This window comes from Pipistrellus hanaki (assembly GCF_964339955.1).
Source record: "Pipistrellus hanaki genome assembly, chromosome: 3".
Taxonomy (NCBI): Eukaryota; Metazoa; Chordata; class Mammalia; order Chiroptera; family Vespertilionidae; genus Pipistrellus; species Pipistrellus hanaki.
The window spans coordinates 19,416,579-19,436,177 of NC_140505.1; the positions used below are offsets into that span (position 1 = coordinate 19,416,579).

General features: G+C 38.3%; 1 protein-coding gene across 1 annotated transcript in view; it reads left to right on the top strand.

Annotated features, from left to right (window-relative positions):
* KCNU1 (potassium calcium-activated channel subfamily U member 1) overlaps positions 1-9,279 on the top strand; it is a gene marked incomplete at both ends in the record, with an annotated part of 133,883 nt that extends 124,604 nt beyond the window's left edge. Inside the window, 2 exons of the mRNA XM_084876253.1 lie at positions 8,614-8,836; positions 9,089-9,279. Coding sequence (XP_084732379.1) covers positions 8,614-8,836; positions 9,089-9,279 — 414 coding nt within the window. The remainder of the gene's footprint in view (positions 1-8,613; positions 8,837-9,088) is intronic.
* Between the last annotated feature and the right edge of the window lie 10,320 nt (positions 9,280-19,599).

A 19,599-nucleotide genomic window follows, 5' to 3' on the forward strand; every position in this document is an offset into this window, starting at 1 on the left:
CGAAACATCATTTAAGTGTGATGGAGGTGATGGATCACCCTGTGTTCGCCATTGCCTTCCCAAATTCCTAATATAGCTCTTCTATCCCCAGTGGAGTGGTCACCAGAAAGGAGAACTGTTCAATAATTGGCTGAGTACTTGGTTTAGGTATCACTTCAAACATTTGTGATCATGAGCAAATTCTCAAATCTTTCTCAGCTATTTTACCAGCTCATTTTTACATTTTATAAAAGAAAGAAGTTGAACTAGAAGATTTTAACATAACTTCCATCTTCATTTATTGAACATATATTTATGAACTCACTACATACAGTGTATCAGCCACGGTGTTAGATTCTGAGTTAGAGGAATTTCCAAGATGAAGTTGCTTTCCTCATGGAGCATGCATTCATTCATAAAACAAATGAATAAATTAACAAAATAAGTACAGATTGTGTCAAGTACTGTGAAGAAAATGAATATGATGTGATAGAGAATGTGGTGGTCAGGGGCCATTGAAGGGTGGGAGCTTGTGAAAAAACTGTTTTTAGGAAAAGGGAACTCAAACTATTCAAGGAAATAAAGAAAGCCAGTGTGGTTAGAGCATAGTGAATAAGCCAAAAGAAGAGTTACATGTGATGATGTTGGAAACATAGGCATGACCTGATTAAGAAAGATTCTGTAGACCAAGAGAAACAGATTATATTTTATTCTTAGCACAATAAGAAACTCTCTAATAGTTTTAAATAATGGAATGATGTGCTGTCATTAATACTTTTTAAGATCACTCTGGCTGTTAGGATTTCAGCAGAATGACAAAGTGAATTCAAGTAGCCAGAAGCAAGAGGGAGTTCATATTAAAAAAAAAAATGTATTTGTGAGAGCTATAGGATTCATATAGAGAAATGTTCAGTAATTGGCTGAGATTATACCATTTGGAGCCGGGACATATAGATGAGAACTGAGACACAATTTAACCATCACCTGGGAAGGTTCAGTCCATCTGTATAAGTGCTAATAAACATACTCACCCTACTTGTCCAAGAAAGGAATATGAAAATTTATCTTAGGGATACAGATAGACAAACAAACCAATAAAAAAAACACCTATCATGAGAAATTGAAGCTATAAGCTAATATCATATGCAGTTGTAGTATCCAAATTCATATCTTACATGGCAGAAATTTAAAATTGAGAAATATCTGGTACCAGACTAATAGGCCCCTTGAGGTAACTGGTAGAAATAAATTAATAATACTGAGCAGGAAAGAATTCTACACTCATGACCAACAGGACTCCCTGGGTTGGGGGGCAGTGAATTTAATACTTTTTTAAAAACTGACAATAAGCTCATAAAAGGTTAGAAATGAAATGAGGAAATTATCTTTTTAAGTGAGATAGATTCAGCAGACAAATTGGACAAGAGGGTTAGTATGACCCCAGATTTTGGATAGTAGAACAATCTGGAAAAGACCATAAAATTTATACATTAAAAAATGGTTAATGATTTAAAAATTTCAAAAATATGAGAAGGTGTACTGAAAGTAAAGGATACTATTAAAAATTAGCAGGCAGAGTTGAAAAAGACTCACTTCTAGAAATGGTTTATTAAATTATACATGTAATTTAGAAGTTGAAAAATAAATCAGAAATAGATAAATCTACAGAACTTACTTAAAAAGTAAAAGAGAGATAAACACATGGAAAATATAAAAGAGATGTTAAGAGACATGGAGGAAAGAAAGAAAAAGTCCAACAAATAAATAATAACTCTGTTTTTATGTGGGGAGATAAGAAGATGCCCCCGTCCCCCAAAAAAAGTCTTAAGATTTTTAGAATTTGTAAAATACAAGAATCCTAAGATATAAGAAGTATAGTGATTTGTGGTCAGGAAAATTAAATCTACATGCAGACATATCCATACTTAGACAGAAAAGTAGGTTTTCTACCAAGGGATTGCCATTGAGAAACTGTGGGGGGAGGTAGAAGATAATGGGCCAATAACATAACAATTCTGAGGGGAAAATAACAGATGTAAAAATATGAGTATTGCACTATCTAAATGACCATCAAAACTGTTTCGACTAAGAATACTTAGAGACCTTTATGAAAGAATTAGAAAAAATATACTTCAATAAGAAGAGAATGAATCCCAAAAGATGGACAAATATATAAGGAGCAATAAAAAGTAATTGGCTAATATGCATGCATACAAGTCCTTTGGTTGGTCTCTAACTGCCACCACTCCCTTCCCCACTTCTCTGCCCCCCCCCCCCAGCCATTTGTCTTTGGATCTATTCTTGTTCATCAAATTATGTTGATCATTACATTCCACATATGAGCAAGATCATGTGATATTTATTGTTCTTCGACTGGCTTATTTCACTTAGCTAATTGCTAACCAATGGACACAGACACTGGGGTGGTGGGGGCTTTCCTGGAATGGAAATGGCTGGGTGGGGAGGGAATTAAGCAGGGAAAAAGGAGACATATGTAAAACTTTAGACAATAAATAAATAAATATAAGGTAAATATAAACAGATATCATTTGCAATAATAGTAATAGTAGTAATTTTAAAAGAGTTAAGACTATGTTGGAACTAATTGGTAAAAAATATATAGGAATTATGAAAGAGATGTGATTGAATACAATTATTGTAAGATGAAAGCAGTATTCAGGAGAAAAGCAGAGATAATAACTGTAGCATATAAAACTTTTTGAAGAATAAATTCTAAAGAGAAAAGGAAGAATACATGACTGAAATCAGTTGATAAAAACTCAGTAGCAAAAGGACAAAAAATGAAATTAAAAAGAAAATGATGATTCAATTTATAAAAAGTCACACTATTTTTAGGAGAGAAAATTGAAAGAATTGCATATAAAAAGAAAGCAAAGGTTAATAAGTACAAGTATATAAGATATTAAATAAATGTAAATGGATCAATTTTGTTGGATAAAGGATAAAGATTTTCAGGATAGATTTAAAAACAATCATATGCTGTTTATATAATAAATGATACTAATTCAGAAAATATGAAATTGGAAGAAAATAAGAGAGATATACCAGAAAAACAGACCAAAAGTATTGGCACTATTAGTATCAAATAAAGAATACCTTATAGCAGAAATCATTACTGAGGAAAATAATTTCATTTTATAAACAAAATACTAATCTTTAGCTAGCAAACAATATAACAGTTCTGGAACTTTATATCTATTACAAGACCTTAAAATGTATAAAACTAAAACTGACAAAATTACAAAAAGAAATTGGTAAATCTGCAATTACAGGGAAGAATTTCAATATACTTTTCTAAAAAACTGAAAATCAAGAAGAAAGTATTGGTACTTATGTAATCTAGTATGAACTATATAGTTTTAACTAGCTTGACCTAATGGAGATTAATATTATAGGTAGATGGTAATAAATAATCTAACAGGTAGCAAGTCGACATTTTTTTATTAGCACAGACACACACATTTTTAATTATCCGTGAAGTCATTAACAAGGCCATTCTCTATGAACCAATGATATGCTACCAAGCACATTGCAATACATGTCAACATTTGTAACGAATACTCAGACCTCAACAATAAAATTCACTAATTAGAAATAAAGCAACAACAAAAAACCTTAATCAATCATGGTCAATTTAAAACTTCAAAATGGGTATTAAAAACTTTTGAGATCCAAATGATAATGAAAAGACTATATATATTAAAAATCTGTGGCATACTTCTTCAACAACTGGTGGTGAAAACACTGGACATACACATGCAAAAAATGAAATGGGACCTATACCTTATATCATATACAAAAATTAACTCAAAATAGAGTAAAGACCTAAGTATAAGTCTTAAAATTATAAAATTCATGGGAAAAAACATAGAGGAAAAATTTTATGACATTGGATTTGGCAATGATTTCTTGGATATGGTGCCAAAAGCACAGACAACAAAAGCAAAAATATGTTAAGTGAGACTACTTCTATGACTCAACAACAAAGAAACCCAAACAATCCCATTAGAAAATGATCTTGAATTTGCAAATGACTTGAATTTACAAATGGCTAAGAAGCACAAGAAAAGACAGCATTACCAATCATCAAGAAAATGCAAGTCAAAATCAAAATATATACATACAATGAACTATTATTCAGCCTTAAAAACTAAGGAAATTCTTTTATATGATACAGCATGGATGAACCTAAAGGACATTATGCTAACTCAGCAATTTCAATCGTTTTCATCTCGTGGCACACATAAAACAATTACTAAAATGTTGTGACACACCAAAAATAGATTTTTTTTTGTCAATGTGACAAAATAAAAAACCTATAATTTTGATTTATTCACAGCAGATAGCTATTGTTGTGTTGGCTATTGTCATTTTATTTTATTTTTTTAAAGAAATGCCATTTTTATAAGACAATCTAAGGGAAAAGAGGTCAGAGTCCCTGACTAGAGTCAGGTATTGCATGTTTTAGAAACTCTTATGGCAAACTGGTTGAAGATCACTGTGCTAACTGAAACAAGCTAGGCACAAAAAGAGAAGCACTGAAAATTCCACTTCTATGAGGTAGTCATATCTCCCGTATCAAACTCTTACAAACAAAAAGGAGAATGATGATTTGTCAGGGCCTGGGAGAGGAAAAAAGGAGTTGTTCAATATAGAGTTTTAATGTTACAAGATGAAAAAATTCTAAAGACCTGAGATCTGTTATACAACAATGTGTATATAGTAAACACAAGTATAATATGATACACTTCAAATGATTAAGATGGTAAATTTTGTTATGTTTGACCACAATAAAAAAGTGAACTATACATAAAATCAGTACAAAGAAATTAATTTGTAACCTTTATATATATATATATATATATATATATATATATATATATATATGTGGACACAGATAAAAAATTAATAAAAAAAATCAAGTTAGCAAATTTAGGAAATAATGGTAATAGGGTAAACTAACATAAAGCTAAAGAGATTTCACATCCTCCTTGGTATACATATCCCAGTGCACTCTCTGAAACAGGAAATCAGAACACAAATCCACAGTGGGCTCTACTCAATAGCTAACCATTTGTTATTTTGAGCAAGAGCAAAAATACCCTCTATCAGATAACTTGTTTAGGTATACACAAAATATGTAATGTATAACCATTATGTTACACATTTACATATATAGCATACATACATATGCATCCTACCTAATAAAAGAGAAACATGCAAATTGACCACACCTTCCCTATATCCTCAAGCCCCTCCCAACAGCCAATCAGGGTGAATATGCAAATAAACCCAACCAAGATGGCGGTTAATTTGCATATCCAGGCAAGAGGGAAGACTGAAGACAGTGTAGAAAGAAGCCAAGCGCTGCAGAAGGGAGTGAAGCTGCAGAGAAGCAAGCAGAAGCTGGTGAGGGCTGGGTGGCAGAAAAGGAAGGAAAGCAGGCAGGGCAGCAACCGAAGCTGGAATCTTCCTGCAATGGGCCACTAGTACATATATAAATACACACACAGACATAGTGGTTTCTGGAAAATGAAAGAGCCAGAGGTTTGGTTTTAACCTTCTCCATTTAACTCTTTGGCCTGTTAACTTCTATTTATGACCACCGATACATGGGAGCATGTCTAATTAACTATCAAATCCTCAGGCTAGTAAGTACCTTCAAGCTGTAAAGGAGTGAAGGGAGCTTGAGTTCAGTGAAGGTGAATAGTTTCCTGGAGGAACAGTAACTTAAAGCTGGAAGCCAGGAGTTGATTCTTCCAGGCCAAGAAAACAAAAGAGCCCAACCTTTAAAAGCCACCTGACTTCAGCTCTGGGTTCTAACTTCAGATCTGGGCTGGCATGCTCAGGAGTGCTGGAAAGTGAGGTGGAGGGGAGCCAGGAAGAGTTGTGAGGGCTGCAGGGGAGGGGAGGGAGAAAAGGGGGAAAGGCCCTCACCCTAATTGGGTTTGAAAGAATATAGAATGAGTCCAGCCCCTGCGTGAGGAGAAGAAAGGAACCTGGGCAGCTGACGCTAAATTCAGACTAAACTAACTGCTGCCTCCAGGGACACCACAAGGTAAACCTGATCTTCTCAGTCATTTACAATTATCATCAGGGAGGCTGCTTCTGTAATTGTACTGGAGAGCCAATTAACAGATCCCTGTAGCTAGGGTTGGCGGGGAGAGATGTGTTCCAGCATCCCTTTTGTTTTTGAAGAGGAAAAATGAAGCAGAATCTGTGCTGCTGTCTCAGACTGTTGGAGAACTTCTGACAACGCGCGGTGGTGACTCCTCTGCGCCAGTGAATGGTTGAAGTCAGCCCTTTCTCTGCCTTCATTTACTCTTTTCTCCAGCAACTCAAATTAGCCTCCAGATAGCCCAGCAAGATTTGCTACTTTCTTTTGAGAGATGTGAAAATGCTGGCTGTCTTTCACTCTGTCTTGTCTTCAAGAAAATATCTCTGCAGTATTTCATCATGCAAGTTTGCCAGGAAAGGCCAGCGAATGCACTGAGAAGAAGGAGGTATCTTAAATGTATCACTCAAACCCACTCTTTCCCCTGACACCACTCCTTCTCCTGCCTTCCTGCCACAGTCAGACTTTTTCACTCATTGTCTACATTCACTGCCTTCTTCCCACATCTCTGATGCGATACTTAAGCCATCCCAACCTGGCGTTTAGCCCTCATTTCTGCTAAAAATACTCTTTCTGGTCGCGGGTACATCGAAGTCACACAGTAGAGCCTGACTAGAGATCTCAGCAGGATTCAGGCCAGTGGATTGCCACCCTAAAATGACTTCTTCCCTTGACTTCCAGGAAATAACACTCTCTCATCTTCCCGTTACTTTTCTGACTGCATTCTCACATTCCTTTTAGCTGTCCTTTAATACAGCACAATTAGATGTCAGCATTACCCAAAGCATGATTAGGGACCCTCTTTTTTTTTTTTTTTTTAATCTCGGGGATTCCTGAGTGATTCAGATAATAAAAGAACACTGGAGAACATATCCTTGAAATTAAACTGCCAGAGGCTACTTCCCTCCAGCCATTATGTCCATGTAAGAATGTGGACCCAGTGTTGCCAAGTTTGTTTTTAATTTTCAGATATATTAAAAAATTCCTATTTTTACATAAAAATAATATGCTTTTTCCATTTTTGTTTAGAGCAACAATGGAGTAGTTGTAACAGACCAAGCCTTGTGGCAAGGAAAAAAACTGTAACTGGATAAAAAGAAATTTTAATACCTGTTTGAAGTCATCATAGAACAACATCATCGGTAAGAACCGAAAGGCTGTGATCCAAGAGAAAAGAAAAACATTGCGGTGAGTCCACCATTCCACACAGTTTTTCCCTCAAGGCATTTGCCAATTACTGTAGTAAGTGGTACTAAACAAGAGATCAAGTTGAATTTTAAGGCTAAGAGCTTTCAGCGGTCTCATGGGGCTGGGAGTGGGAAATGGAGTTGAAAGTTATCAAGGCATCTTGGAATCTAGGGGACTATGTTTGGGAGGAAAGAGATTTGAAAACTGTGAGCATAACTTTCTGTGCTGCTTTTTACCCGGAGGGAATTGTTTATTCCTCAGACTCTCAACATGAGAGGCTGAGAAGCTAAGGAGGAAAGATTCGCTATGGAGCTGGAAAGCCAAGCAGGGCTTTTGCTAACCTCCAAGGGCTAGGGAGGTGGAAACTGGCACTCAGGGCCTGGCAAAAGGAGTGGGCCCAGGTGAGCAAGCTTTGTTTTTAGTGAGAGTTTTGAAAGGTCCTACTTTAGGATTACTTCAAACTAGAACTAAAACAGTTCTCACTGAGCCTTGAAATCAGTTTTAATGCTCCCATTTTCTGATTGAATCAAAGTGATCAATTCCTATTGTAATTCCTAATAAGTAAAAAATGAATTGTCTTCCAGAAATTAGTATTATTCAGAATTGCTATACTTTCCCTGCACATCATCCAGCATTCAATAAACTGGTTGGAATCATTCTTATCTCTGTCTTAAGTTATGCTTTTTTCTAGCAACCTAAATTAGCCTTCAGATGGGCCAGCAAGCCTCACTTTCTTTAAATTTCTGATATATGGCAATGTTGATAATCTCCTTTACTCTGTTTGTTTTTTTTTAATAAATAAGTAAATAATTACTGTGAATAACAGAGAGACTCAAATTACAAAAACTAAGCATCTAGAAGACAGATACAGCCCACAGATGATCTAGATATGAAGTAAAGACTTTAGAGTAACTATCAATATGATTATTACCATGCTCAAGAAATTGGAAACACTTGCAGGCAGTATACCTGACCAAAAAGAGAAAACTAGCTTTTTCCTTCCAGTACGCCTAAGAATTAAAGGAGAAAATATTCACCATTTTGGACAGAACCTTGACTAGAATTGAGGGCACACAGGCAGACACCAAGGAGTCTGACAAGATATAGTTTGTCTGCCACCTGGAAATAATAAGTAAGAACATCCTGGATCATCTCATCTTTGCCAAAAACCTGATGGTTAAGTGTTTTTCTCCCTATTATGAAGTTTTCAGAAACCACCTGAACATGTACCACAAGGCCCTAGTATAGGGATACAGGAGCTTGAGTTGGAAGATCTAGAAGCAAATCCAATTATAAGCCTGTTTTTGTAGGTCTTAAATATCTACCCAAGCACAGAAATGGTGGGAAATGTGAAGCTGTGTCTGGAAGTGGACATGAATGCCCTGCAGGTTTTGCTTTCTTCAAACACGGTCTCTGAGCTGCTCCCCATGTATATGTCAACTCTCACTTCAAACATCATTGCCTGGCTGCGGAAAGCATTAGAAACAGACCGGAAAGACCAGGTAGAAGAAACTGAGTCTGGAGCTGACCAAAGTGAGTAACACCACTCAACAATCTCTGGCATCACTCTCCAAATGTTTGAACAGATTCTTCAAGTTGCAGCTCAAATGTGTGAAGATTTGGAAACAAAGGCACTAGTCTGTGTTCCCAGCTAAATAGATACAAAGATGAAGCTCAGCTGTATAAAGAAGAACACCTGAGAACTGGCAGGATATAAAAGCAATCATCAGCAACTGCCAGAATCTAGTCAGTTTAAAAAGTTTGTAATTAAAAATGAAATGCAAGGTGTATCTCTGAGCAACCACACATGGGTGGTACTTGAGACATCATTACGAAAGAGGCTGCAGCAGCCTGCTAGAGGAGCTCTTGATCTGGAGCAACATCTCAATGAGCTAAAGCCAAAGAAGAGGCTGGTAGGCTCAGATGCTATAGACATGATCTATGTCACCTTTGGAAATATATCAAAGCAAAAGTGACTCTCAAGGGTTTACATGAGATGCTTCAGTTTCCAGAGTCTGTCTCTCGAAGGGCCAACCATGTTGTTTGTGAAGTGCACATGGATTCTTGACTGACAATTACCTTACTGGATGAGATTCTTCAGGCTTTCTCATTCTTATTGTCCACATCCTTTGTGAGGAAAAATGCTGATGTCAAATGCCTCATGGTGGATTGGTAATCACGGTGGTTAAAAGATGTGTGGAGGGAACAAAGGCTCTGTCTTCATTCATGTTTTGCTCCTCACTAATTTCTGCATTGTGTAAAGACTTCTAAAACCTGGATGCTTAATAAAAGAGGCTTAACTCTTGCAGAGAAATGAAAATTGTAGAAAGAAAAATTGGGTGCCAAGATGGATACATTTACTGAATTTGGTTATTAGTTCTAATTGTTTTTTCAGTGGAGTCTTTAGGGATTCCTACATATAAGATCATGTCATCGGCATACATAAACTATTTTACTCTTTATTTCCCATTTGGATGCTTCTACATTTTTTTACTTATCTAAATGCTCTGGCTTGGACATCCAATACTATGTTGAATAAGAGTAAAGATTAGGCATTCTTGTCTTGTTCCTGATATTAGAGAAACAGCTTTCAAAAGTTTACATTGTTTTATAATTTCAGCCTTCAAGTCTTTCAACTCTTTGGTTAAAATTATTTCTGAGTATTTTATTGTTTTTGATGCTATTATAAATGGGACCGTATATCATAAGCAAACAAAGATAACCTTATTCATTCTTTCTAACTTGGATGCCTTTTCTTTCTAGTGGCTCTGGCTACAACTTCCAATACTATGTTGAATAGAAGTGGTGAGAGTGGGCATCTTTTTCAATGGGCATCTTTGTGATCCTTTCATTTTTGTTAGCATTTTATATCTAAAATGCCTGATGATTTCAATATTTCTGTTCTTAGAAATCGAATTTTTATGTTTTGTTTCTGCTGAATTTTATACTTGCCTGCATTCTATAGGCTTGCTGATATTTTATTTTAAGCGTATTGTTGATCTTGGTCTGTGGAAACACTTATTAAATGTCTCTGAGTAATAACTTTATAATAGTCATCAGCCCCTAGGCAAACTGCATCACTGCAAACTGTCCACTGCTGGAGCCTGGCAACCTGCTGCATCTCTGGCCATAATATATGAATTTTTGTTTGTTTGTTTGTTTGTTTGTTTGTTTCTCTGTCTTCAGTTATAATCCATAGAGAATTTCTGCACCTTTTGTGTAGCCAGCAATGCCTCAAAACACATTTCCAATGCAGGGTATATTTTTCTTTCAGTGAAAGGACCCTCCCAGAACACCTGTCAACTATAATGGCAGAAACAAAAGTTCTAGCTTATTTTGGCTAGAAAGCAAATGAGATGTTTTCATGATTAACTTTGATAAACTCTGGCCAAAAGCAATTCTATGCAGGGGTCAGGTGGAAGTATGGCATAGAGATGATGGAGGTGGATGCCAATTAACTCAATTATTCTTGAACTTCAAAACCATCTGGCATTTTGAGGAGTGACAGGTTGGGGGGTTAAGAAGGAAAAAGGACTCTTGGCATGTGCACTGGCATTCTTATGGATGGCTTCTTTGGCAGAGATAGTGGTATAGTGGCTTAGAAAATCAGATTGGATGCTGTTATTGTGTAAAAGGAACACATACAGTCTATACTATAACATTGTTTATTTGCTTTTAGAGGCCTGTATGTACATAAGTCTTTCATTCTTGTATCCTTTCTTTTACTTTTCTTAAAAGATGACTTAAAATGATATCTTATAGAACCAAAGAAATTAGACTTCCTATTCCTATTGCATAGATCTCCTCAGGGACTTTCCAGGTTGTGGGGCTTTCCACAGTGACCTCGGTGGGACTGGGAATGGAGGATTAAACTAGAGCCATTGCAACCAGGAAAAGGCTAAGCCCATGTGTCACCCTGCGTCTGCCTGTCTTCCATCACAGCAGGAACTGTGCCATTATTTTTGAACAGCAAAGGCCAATCACCTTAATAGTTCAACAGTTCTCCTGAGTGGTCGATCAATTTTACACATGGGTTTTACCTGTGTTTTCGGTGCTTGAATCTGCTCTAAGGAAAGAGCCTACAAACAAGCTGATTCAGTGTCAGATGATGGGATATGAAATCCAGCTAGCTCAGTGGTGCACAAAGTAATGATTACAATCTGCTTCTACCTGACAAATGGGAATAAAATGCACAGATAGTTGAGAGATGGCAGTAGTTGCTTTGCAGTGCCTGACAGTCACCTTTATTCTCATAAAATACAAAGCAGGCAGCTACAGTCTCAGCTGACTGAGTTTCTGTTGTCCTGGCTCCTCAAATAGCCTCAAAGTAAATTTTTACTTTGATAGTAAATCTAGAAAACACATACTCAATAAGCCCTGGGCTTTTGCTGAGGGGACCAGAGGCTTGATCAGAAGAGGAGAAGTAACTCTGACTCATAGGGAGCCTGTATAGTTAAGGATTTGATATAGAAGTCTCCTTCAGTGCAAGTCCACAAATTAACACACACTGAAATAGACTTGTCCCTTTACAAAATTATCAGCACTGAATTGACTACTACTGGCATTTGAAATCATAGATCAAAGTAGCAGTGCTATCTAAAGCACATGTAAATTACAGACACCAAAAATCAAATCAGAAATTGTCTGTGGGAAGCCCTTGATCAGGCACCCCTCTATTTATTATCTTCCTTGTTGTTTTCATTCAAGTTTATAACTTCAAATATCTTCTATATGTTGATGACTTTAAAATTGATATCTTTAGCCCTTACATCTCCCCTGTGTTTACTAATCTCATCACCAATATTTTTGATAGTATGTGAAATGTCATATGGCCAAGACAGAGTATTGGTTTTGGAAAGTTGTTTTGTTCTGGACTTTTACATCCAGGGCTCCATTTTGGTCTCTGAACAATTAACCATTACTGATCCCTATGACTAGAGCCAGTGGCAGAGCCCAACTCCTCCCAAGATCCAAACAACTAGAGGACAATGAGAAATGGGAGAATCCTGGGACAGGGATGATGTCTCACTCATTCGATTAAATGTAGTTACCTCAGCTGATTACAGTCACATTGGAGATAATCAATAAACATTTTAGAAAGAATTAATAGTTGAAGATGGGAAATTTATCCTTAGGTTTTTTTTTATCTACTGTGTGAGTCTGGTCACATTTTTCATTAGTTGAAGCACTTTATAGGTAAGAAACTCTTGGATTTGAGAAATGGTACATAAAAGAGTGTGGCAGGGCTGAATGAGACTACAAAGCCATGGGAATGGGCTGAGGGTGAGGAGTTATGAGTTCCAGAGAGCAAAAATTTGATTCTGAAGAGAAAATCGGGGTCAAGGCTGCTTTTGCATAATTCTATTATTACCAAGAAGAAGAGAAATAATCATATTAGATGTGTGCTATATTGCTTGGTGGCTCTGCTTACCTTACTTTTAAAGTCAGACAAGTTTAAATGCTTTGTATGGGTGAAATATTCAGAAGGCACCCAATCAATAAGGCAGGTGCTGCCAGAGCTGAGCAGGAATGTTTTTTGATGTTGACAGTGACAAACATTCTTGTGCAGAAAGGAGTAATCTATTTGGTCACAGCTAAGAAAACGGTTTGGAGAACAAAGTAGTGTCATCTGGGAGCATGGCCCCCAGGTAGGCCTGCTGCTTGGTATCAGTATGGTGGTGGGTCACCCGGGAGCAAGGGCAGCCCTTTACTGAGCCTCCCTGGCCTCTGAGTGGAAAAGTGGGTATTTGCACACACAATCCCATAGGGCTGTTATCAGCATCAATTCCACCTCAACCTTTTTTACAGATCAAGCTATCTCATCAATTTGTATACAGCTTATGATTGCCTTTGCCTCTCCCTGAAGTTCAGCACAATCTACAGCAAGTCCTGTGCTCATTAGGGGCTCTGCTGACTCCAGGTCAGGCTTGTCAGAAGCCTTCCCCACAATGGACCAAAAATAGCGAAGGAAACATTTTTCACCTATCCCCCACCATAGAAATACCCAGTATAAAGAAAGAGAGCAATAGCTGTGGTCTTGTGAGAGTCAACTATGAACATTTCTTCCAAATTCCAGTGATGTTACTAGCTTGAAATTGGCTATAGTGGGAATATTTGCACCATAGAAACCAGCAAAGTCTACAAATAATGTTTTTTTTTCCATTTTTATTTTCATTTTTAAGATCTTTTTGTTAAACATTTACCAACACAATATGGATGAGGTGCAGGGGGTGCAGAAAGAAGGAATATAAAACTCAAAGACCTTAATTACCCTCTTCCCTGGTGCTGCTTAGATGGCTCAGCTGAACCTCTTCTTTGTAGTTTGACAGCCACTGCAGGCCATAGCCAGCCACAGGAGGTTTGTGTGTGCTTTTGTTTTTAATCAGATTTATATTTTAGAAAGGTAACCCTGCCCACAATGTGTTGGATAGACTTGAAGGGTATAAAATAAGAGATAAATTCAGAGGCAAAGAAATCAGATGGTAATCTAATTGCCCTTGTCCAAATGAAAATTATGAGGCTTGAATTCAGAGCTGTGGGAATGGAGAAAACAGTTATGATACATGTTAAATACATATAGATCACAGGAGTTACTGATTGATTGGATGTCAGGGTAAAAAAAATAAAAAGATACTAGGTGATAACATACAGGTTTCACCAAAACAGAAGGATTATCAGATTCAGGAGGAACTTTTACAACTTATGTTTAGAGCAAGCTGAGATGTCTGAGAGGCAGGTAAATAGGGCTGAAGGTTATAGGAGCAGAGTTGACTAGAATGCATTTTGAAAGTCAGCAGATGGCAGTAAGTGACAGCAGGTGATAAGAAGGGATTACTTAGGGGTGGTATAAAGTGAGAAGAGGACTACGGAATAAACAACATTTAAGGCACATGTAAGTAAGAGTCAACAGAGGACAGGAGAAGTTTGGTTAGTTAAGTGGTGGAGAAGCAAAGAGACAGAAGAGTTAGAGTATTGGATAGCCTTTAGTGTAAAATATCAGGTTAAGATCAAGAAAGGGGAAATCAAAAACAAAGTATGCATTATGTTTAGCTGAGGATTGTTAGAGCCTTTTGATGGATCAGTTTCTGGGAATTTAGGGACTGCAGGTATTTGAAGAACAGTGAGTAGAAGTTGGAAATAGCATAAAACAAGTGAAAGAAAACATGAATTCAAAGCTTGGAAAGCAAGAAAAGGCACAAGGAGATACAGGATTAAGGGAGGACTTCATTTATAAAATGGACAACAGACTTGATCAAATTTTATTCTGTGCAGAAGGAACCAATCAAGATGAAGTTTCCAATTTGTGAAAGAGAAAGAGAATCACAGATGCAATCAAGTCTCAGATGAGACAGGAGGGTCAGTCAAGAGCACAAGTGAAAGGAATGACCTTATGAACAGAAATGGTAGTTCTTTCTGCAAGATATGAAGGATAGAGGTGGGAACAATTGCAAATATAAATAGATTTTAGTTGCTAGAAATTGAGAGAGCTTAAACCTCATGTTCTCAGATTTTTTTCTTGAAGGTCCGAAGAGTTGAGGATAGTGTTGGAAGTTCAAAATAAGAACCATTGGGAATGAAAGAGTACTTAACACTCCATTATAAACCAATATTACATTTTAACGCTTTTATACACAGGCATAATTTTATTGTTATTTTTGGAATATTTTATGCCCCTTCCACTTAGCATCTATCTGTACTTATTATACTAATAAAAGAGTAATATGCTAATTAGACCAGATAGACCAGACATCTTCTGGACGTCATTCTGAATATCCTTCCTGACAAAGCCAGGGTGGCTCCACCTGAGGTCCTGGGTGCTTGTGGTCAGCCCTGGTGAAGCCAGCCTGGGTCCTGAATGCCTGTAGCTGGCCAAAGGGAGAGAATCCCAGGTTCCAGTTGCCTGTGGCTGGCCAGAGGAGGGAAACCTAGGTCCCGAGTGCAGGGACCAAGGCAGAGGCAGTTAGGGGTGGTCAGGCAGGCAGATGGAGGTGGTTAGGGGTAATCAGGCAGGCAGGCAAGTGGTTAGGAGCCAGTGGTCCTGGATTGCAAGAGGGTACAGGCCAGGCTGAAGGACCCCTCGCCCCACCCCTGCACAAATTTCATGCACTGGGCCTCTAATCACAGATACAATAGCATATATCACAATGCATTACTATTGCTCATTTGATTACCTTTCTTTTCATCTAGCAATAAATCTAGATAAGATAGGAAAAGAGTTTCTAGCCTAGCAGTGTGCCTAAAGTAGAATGGGTGATTAACAAATCTTTTTTGGCTGGAAAAATGATTGAATAATCAGTAGATATCCTAATTCATCCAATCTTCCCAGCTAAACTATAAACTCTACACATTTAATTGGATTACTCAGCATTTTCAGTACATAGGAGCTGCACAATCAGAATACAATAAAATAAATTGGGCCACTTTAAGACCAAAGTGTTGACATAAAAATCAAGAAGTAGATTTTAGCCGAAACCAGTTTGGCTAAGTGGGTAGAATGTCTGCCTGCAGACTGAAAGGTCCCAAGTTCGATTCTGGTGAAGGGCATGTACCTTGGTTGCGGGCACATCCCCAATAGGGGGTGTGCAAGAGGCAGCTGATCAATGATTCTCTCTTACTGATGTTTCTAACTCTCTGTCCCTCTCTCTTCCTCTCTGTAAAAAAATCAATAAAATACATATTTTTTTTAAAAAAAGAAGTACATTTTAAGAAAGAAGCTTGTGATGAAGTAATGGAGAAATAGAATTCAAAACTAACTAAACTTGTATAAGAAAATACAACTATCTGCCTCCTCCCAAAAGCTTCTAGTTATTAATCTCTCCCCCAGTTTTAAGGAAAGTACCTTTGGATCATCTCAGTGCTCAATATTTTCCTTTTCTTTTTCTGGAATGGACATGTCATATACAAGGATTACCAGTATCCCTCGCCTGGCCTACTCCCTGGCTTCTTAGATTGTAACCCCTATTGCCTGAAGAACCAAGATCCAGGGCAGGTAACTAGTGTCAGATGCATCCCTGCATTGTCATTTCTCTAGTTCTAAAATTGAGCTCCAAATTTCCAGTCCTCTGTACTTACAGAAAGAGAGAAACCCTTCAAACAGACAATGAAAATCAGCTCCACCCTGCCCTGTCTTGAGGTGTCCCATAGCAAATGATAGTGGCAGGGAAATGTCTTAATACATGTTGTTTAGCATAATTGATATTCAGATGCAGTGTTAGTAGAAACAAGCTCAGTTAATTGGTCTCTCAACCTACATTAGCTCTTGCATTGCAGACAATTAGTCAGGGGCCAGACTGCCCTTTGCATGGCCATTAGAGCCACCCACGCCGGGACCAGGAAGGTTCTGGCAGTTGGGCAGTGGACCTGGTATGAATGACTGCAATGAGTTGTGTGTGCAGCTGCACCACAGCCTGAGCCATCTGTCCATTTATGAATGTGAGACCTTAAACAACCGATCTTAAAGGTGACAAAAGGAAGCTGATGTTCAGGAGAGAGAAATCTGGGTTCTTCCAAGAGCTGGAACATTGTAGAAATGTTTGAAGATTTTAGATTTGAAGGATATGCACCTAATATTAGCCCTGCAGCAAAATTTCTAATGAACTAAGGGCCCATTTCTGCTCTCTGAGATTTGGTGTTTTTAGAATGCTTGGGACATAGAAAGGAAGGATATACTTCAAGGAGACACTGCTACTCAAAGTGAGCTACTCAGACCAGCAACACCATCACCATCTGGTATGGTGTTAGGAATGCAGATCTCAGGCCCACCTCTGAGTCACTGCATGAGAATTAGCTTTTGGCCAAAATCCCCAGGTGTTCCACTTGCCAGTTAAAGTTTTAGAAGCAGCCCTCCAGGCAAGGGTTAAGCAAACACATTTTATGAGAACACAGTGTGTCCATTCATTTGCCTCTTGATTGTTCTGCTTTCACATTATGATAGTTGGGTTGAGGAGTTGTGATGGAGATCTTGTGATCTGCAAGCTTAAATTATTACCTCCAGCTCTTTGCATAGAGAGTTGGCCAACTCCTGCTCTACACAGAAATCTCAGTAACCAACCCATGTGATTAATATTTGCTAGGCCACAGAGGGCAGGTTAGTACCAGATATTTAATTTGCTGTTTAAATTAAATGTCATGGATCTTGTGGAAAGATGGAGAAATATACGTTCCATAATAATGATCTCAGTTCTAGGGATAGGAATGTTTAAGTTTATACAGGCTCTAGAAAAGCTCTGACAAAAACCTTGAATGCTCTGACACCTTGACTGAGTCAAATGATTTGAAGGATGCCTTCTCTTCCTCATTCTCATGGTAAATAAAGAAACAATGGTAATGATTATTGTCCAAGAAAAGGGGGGTAGAGGAAGGTAGAAGAGAAAGAGGGGATAAATGGTGATGGAAGGAGACTTGACTTGGGATGGTAAAGACACAATACAATATACAGATGAGGTATTGTAAAATTGTATACCTAAAACCTGTGTAACTTTATTAACCAATACTACTCCAATACATTCAATTAAAAATAAATATGGGATTATACTATTTTAAAGTAAAATAAGAATTATTTCTACAATTACATTTTAGTAGAGGCCAAATGCATGGATTTGTACACATTTAAAGGAAATTAATTAGAAGGTGGCTGATGGGGCAAGACTGGGTGAGATGGGTCAGACATGCTCGGACCCAATCTCCTACAGAATCTCCCCAGCTAGACGCACCTGGGGTGGCATTCAGGCTCCAAGGGCATCTGAGGAGTGAGTGGGGTCCCTCCAGCAGGTGGGGTTCCTCAAACTGTGTGGATTATGCCAAAACCAGCAGTCCAGAATCCCCTGGGAGGGGTCCCAGAGTGTGAGAAGACACTCTGCAAAGTTGCTGTCACTCAGCAGCTCCTGTGTTAAGCATTTGTGCCCTGGTGGTCAGTGCACGTTACAGCTACCAGTTGGATGGTTGCTTAGGTTTTTATATATACACTAGTGAACTGGTGCACAAAATTTGTGCACCTTCTCCAATCTGGGACCCCTTGAAAGATGTCCTACTGCCAGTTTATAAGGATCAGGCCTAAACTGGCAGTCGGACATCCCTTTCACATTCCAGGACTGCTGGCTCCTAACCACTCACCTGCCTGCCTGCCTTCCTGACTGCCCCTAACCACTATGCCTGTCTACCAGCTTGTCCCCAACTGCCCTCTGCCACCGGCCTGCTTATTACCCCCAAATACCCCCCACCAGCCCAATCACACCCAACTTTTCTTCTTCTTCTTCTTTTTCTTTTTTTCCAGCACCTCCTTGAGCAGAGGCCAAGGCTGGCTGGAAGCTTGGCTTCCTCCATCACCAGAGGAAACCCAAACCTCCTGCTTGCTCCAGATCTGTGGCCACCACAATCTTTTTTGGGATTTATTTATCTTTTATAATTGAAACTTTGTAGCCTTGAGTGGAGGCCAGGAATGGCCAGGGAAGGTGGAAAGTTTGGTTTTCTCCATCATCAGGGGTAATCCAAGCCTCCTGCTTGCTCCAGCTTCTTGGCCACTTCCATCTTTGTTAATTTGCATACTCACTCTGATTGGCTGGTGGGCAGTAGCGGAGGTACAGTCAATTTGCATGTTTCTTTTTTAGTAGTGTAGATAGACTAGAGGCCTGATGCACAAAATTCGTGCACTCAGGGGTAGGGTTCCCTCAACCCAGATTGCAAGAGGGTGTGGTGCATGATTGAGGCCAGGGAGGGATGTAGGAGGTTGGCCAGCCAGGGAGGGACTACGGGAGGGCTCCAAGGCATATCCAGCCTTTCTTGCTCAGTCCCGATTGGCTAGACCCCAGCAGCAAGCTAATCTACCAATTGGAGTGCCTACCCCCTGATGGTCAGTGCACATTATAGTGAGCAGTTGAGCAGCCTTAGCATATCATTAGCATATTATGCCTTGATTGGTACAGATGACCAGATGACCAAACACTAAGCATATTAGGCTTTTATTATATAGGATTTGTTCTAATAGCATTTCAAATGAATTGTTTATGACCTTCCATTAAAAATATAAAATAAAGAAACAATGATAACCTGGCACTTACAATAAAACAATCACCACATTTCTGTGTTGCACCCTTGATAGCATATTTATTGTGACTGCAAGTACTAACTTTTTTCCAAATATACCAAAAGGTTTGAGTTTATGCCAGAGTTTGGGGATAATTTTATACTCAATGAGTCACCTAAAGAGACTGCATTCTCTTCCTCCTGATTTTCACTAGAGCAGAATGGTAAAACAGGTGTGAATGCTCTGCTTTACATATGGCAAGAGGATTGTTGAA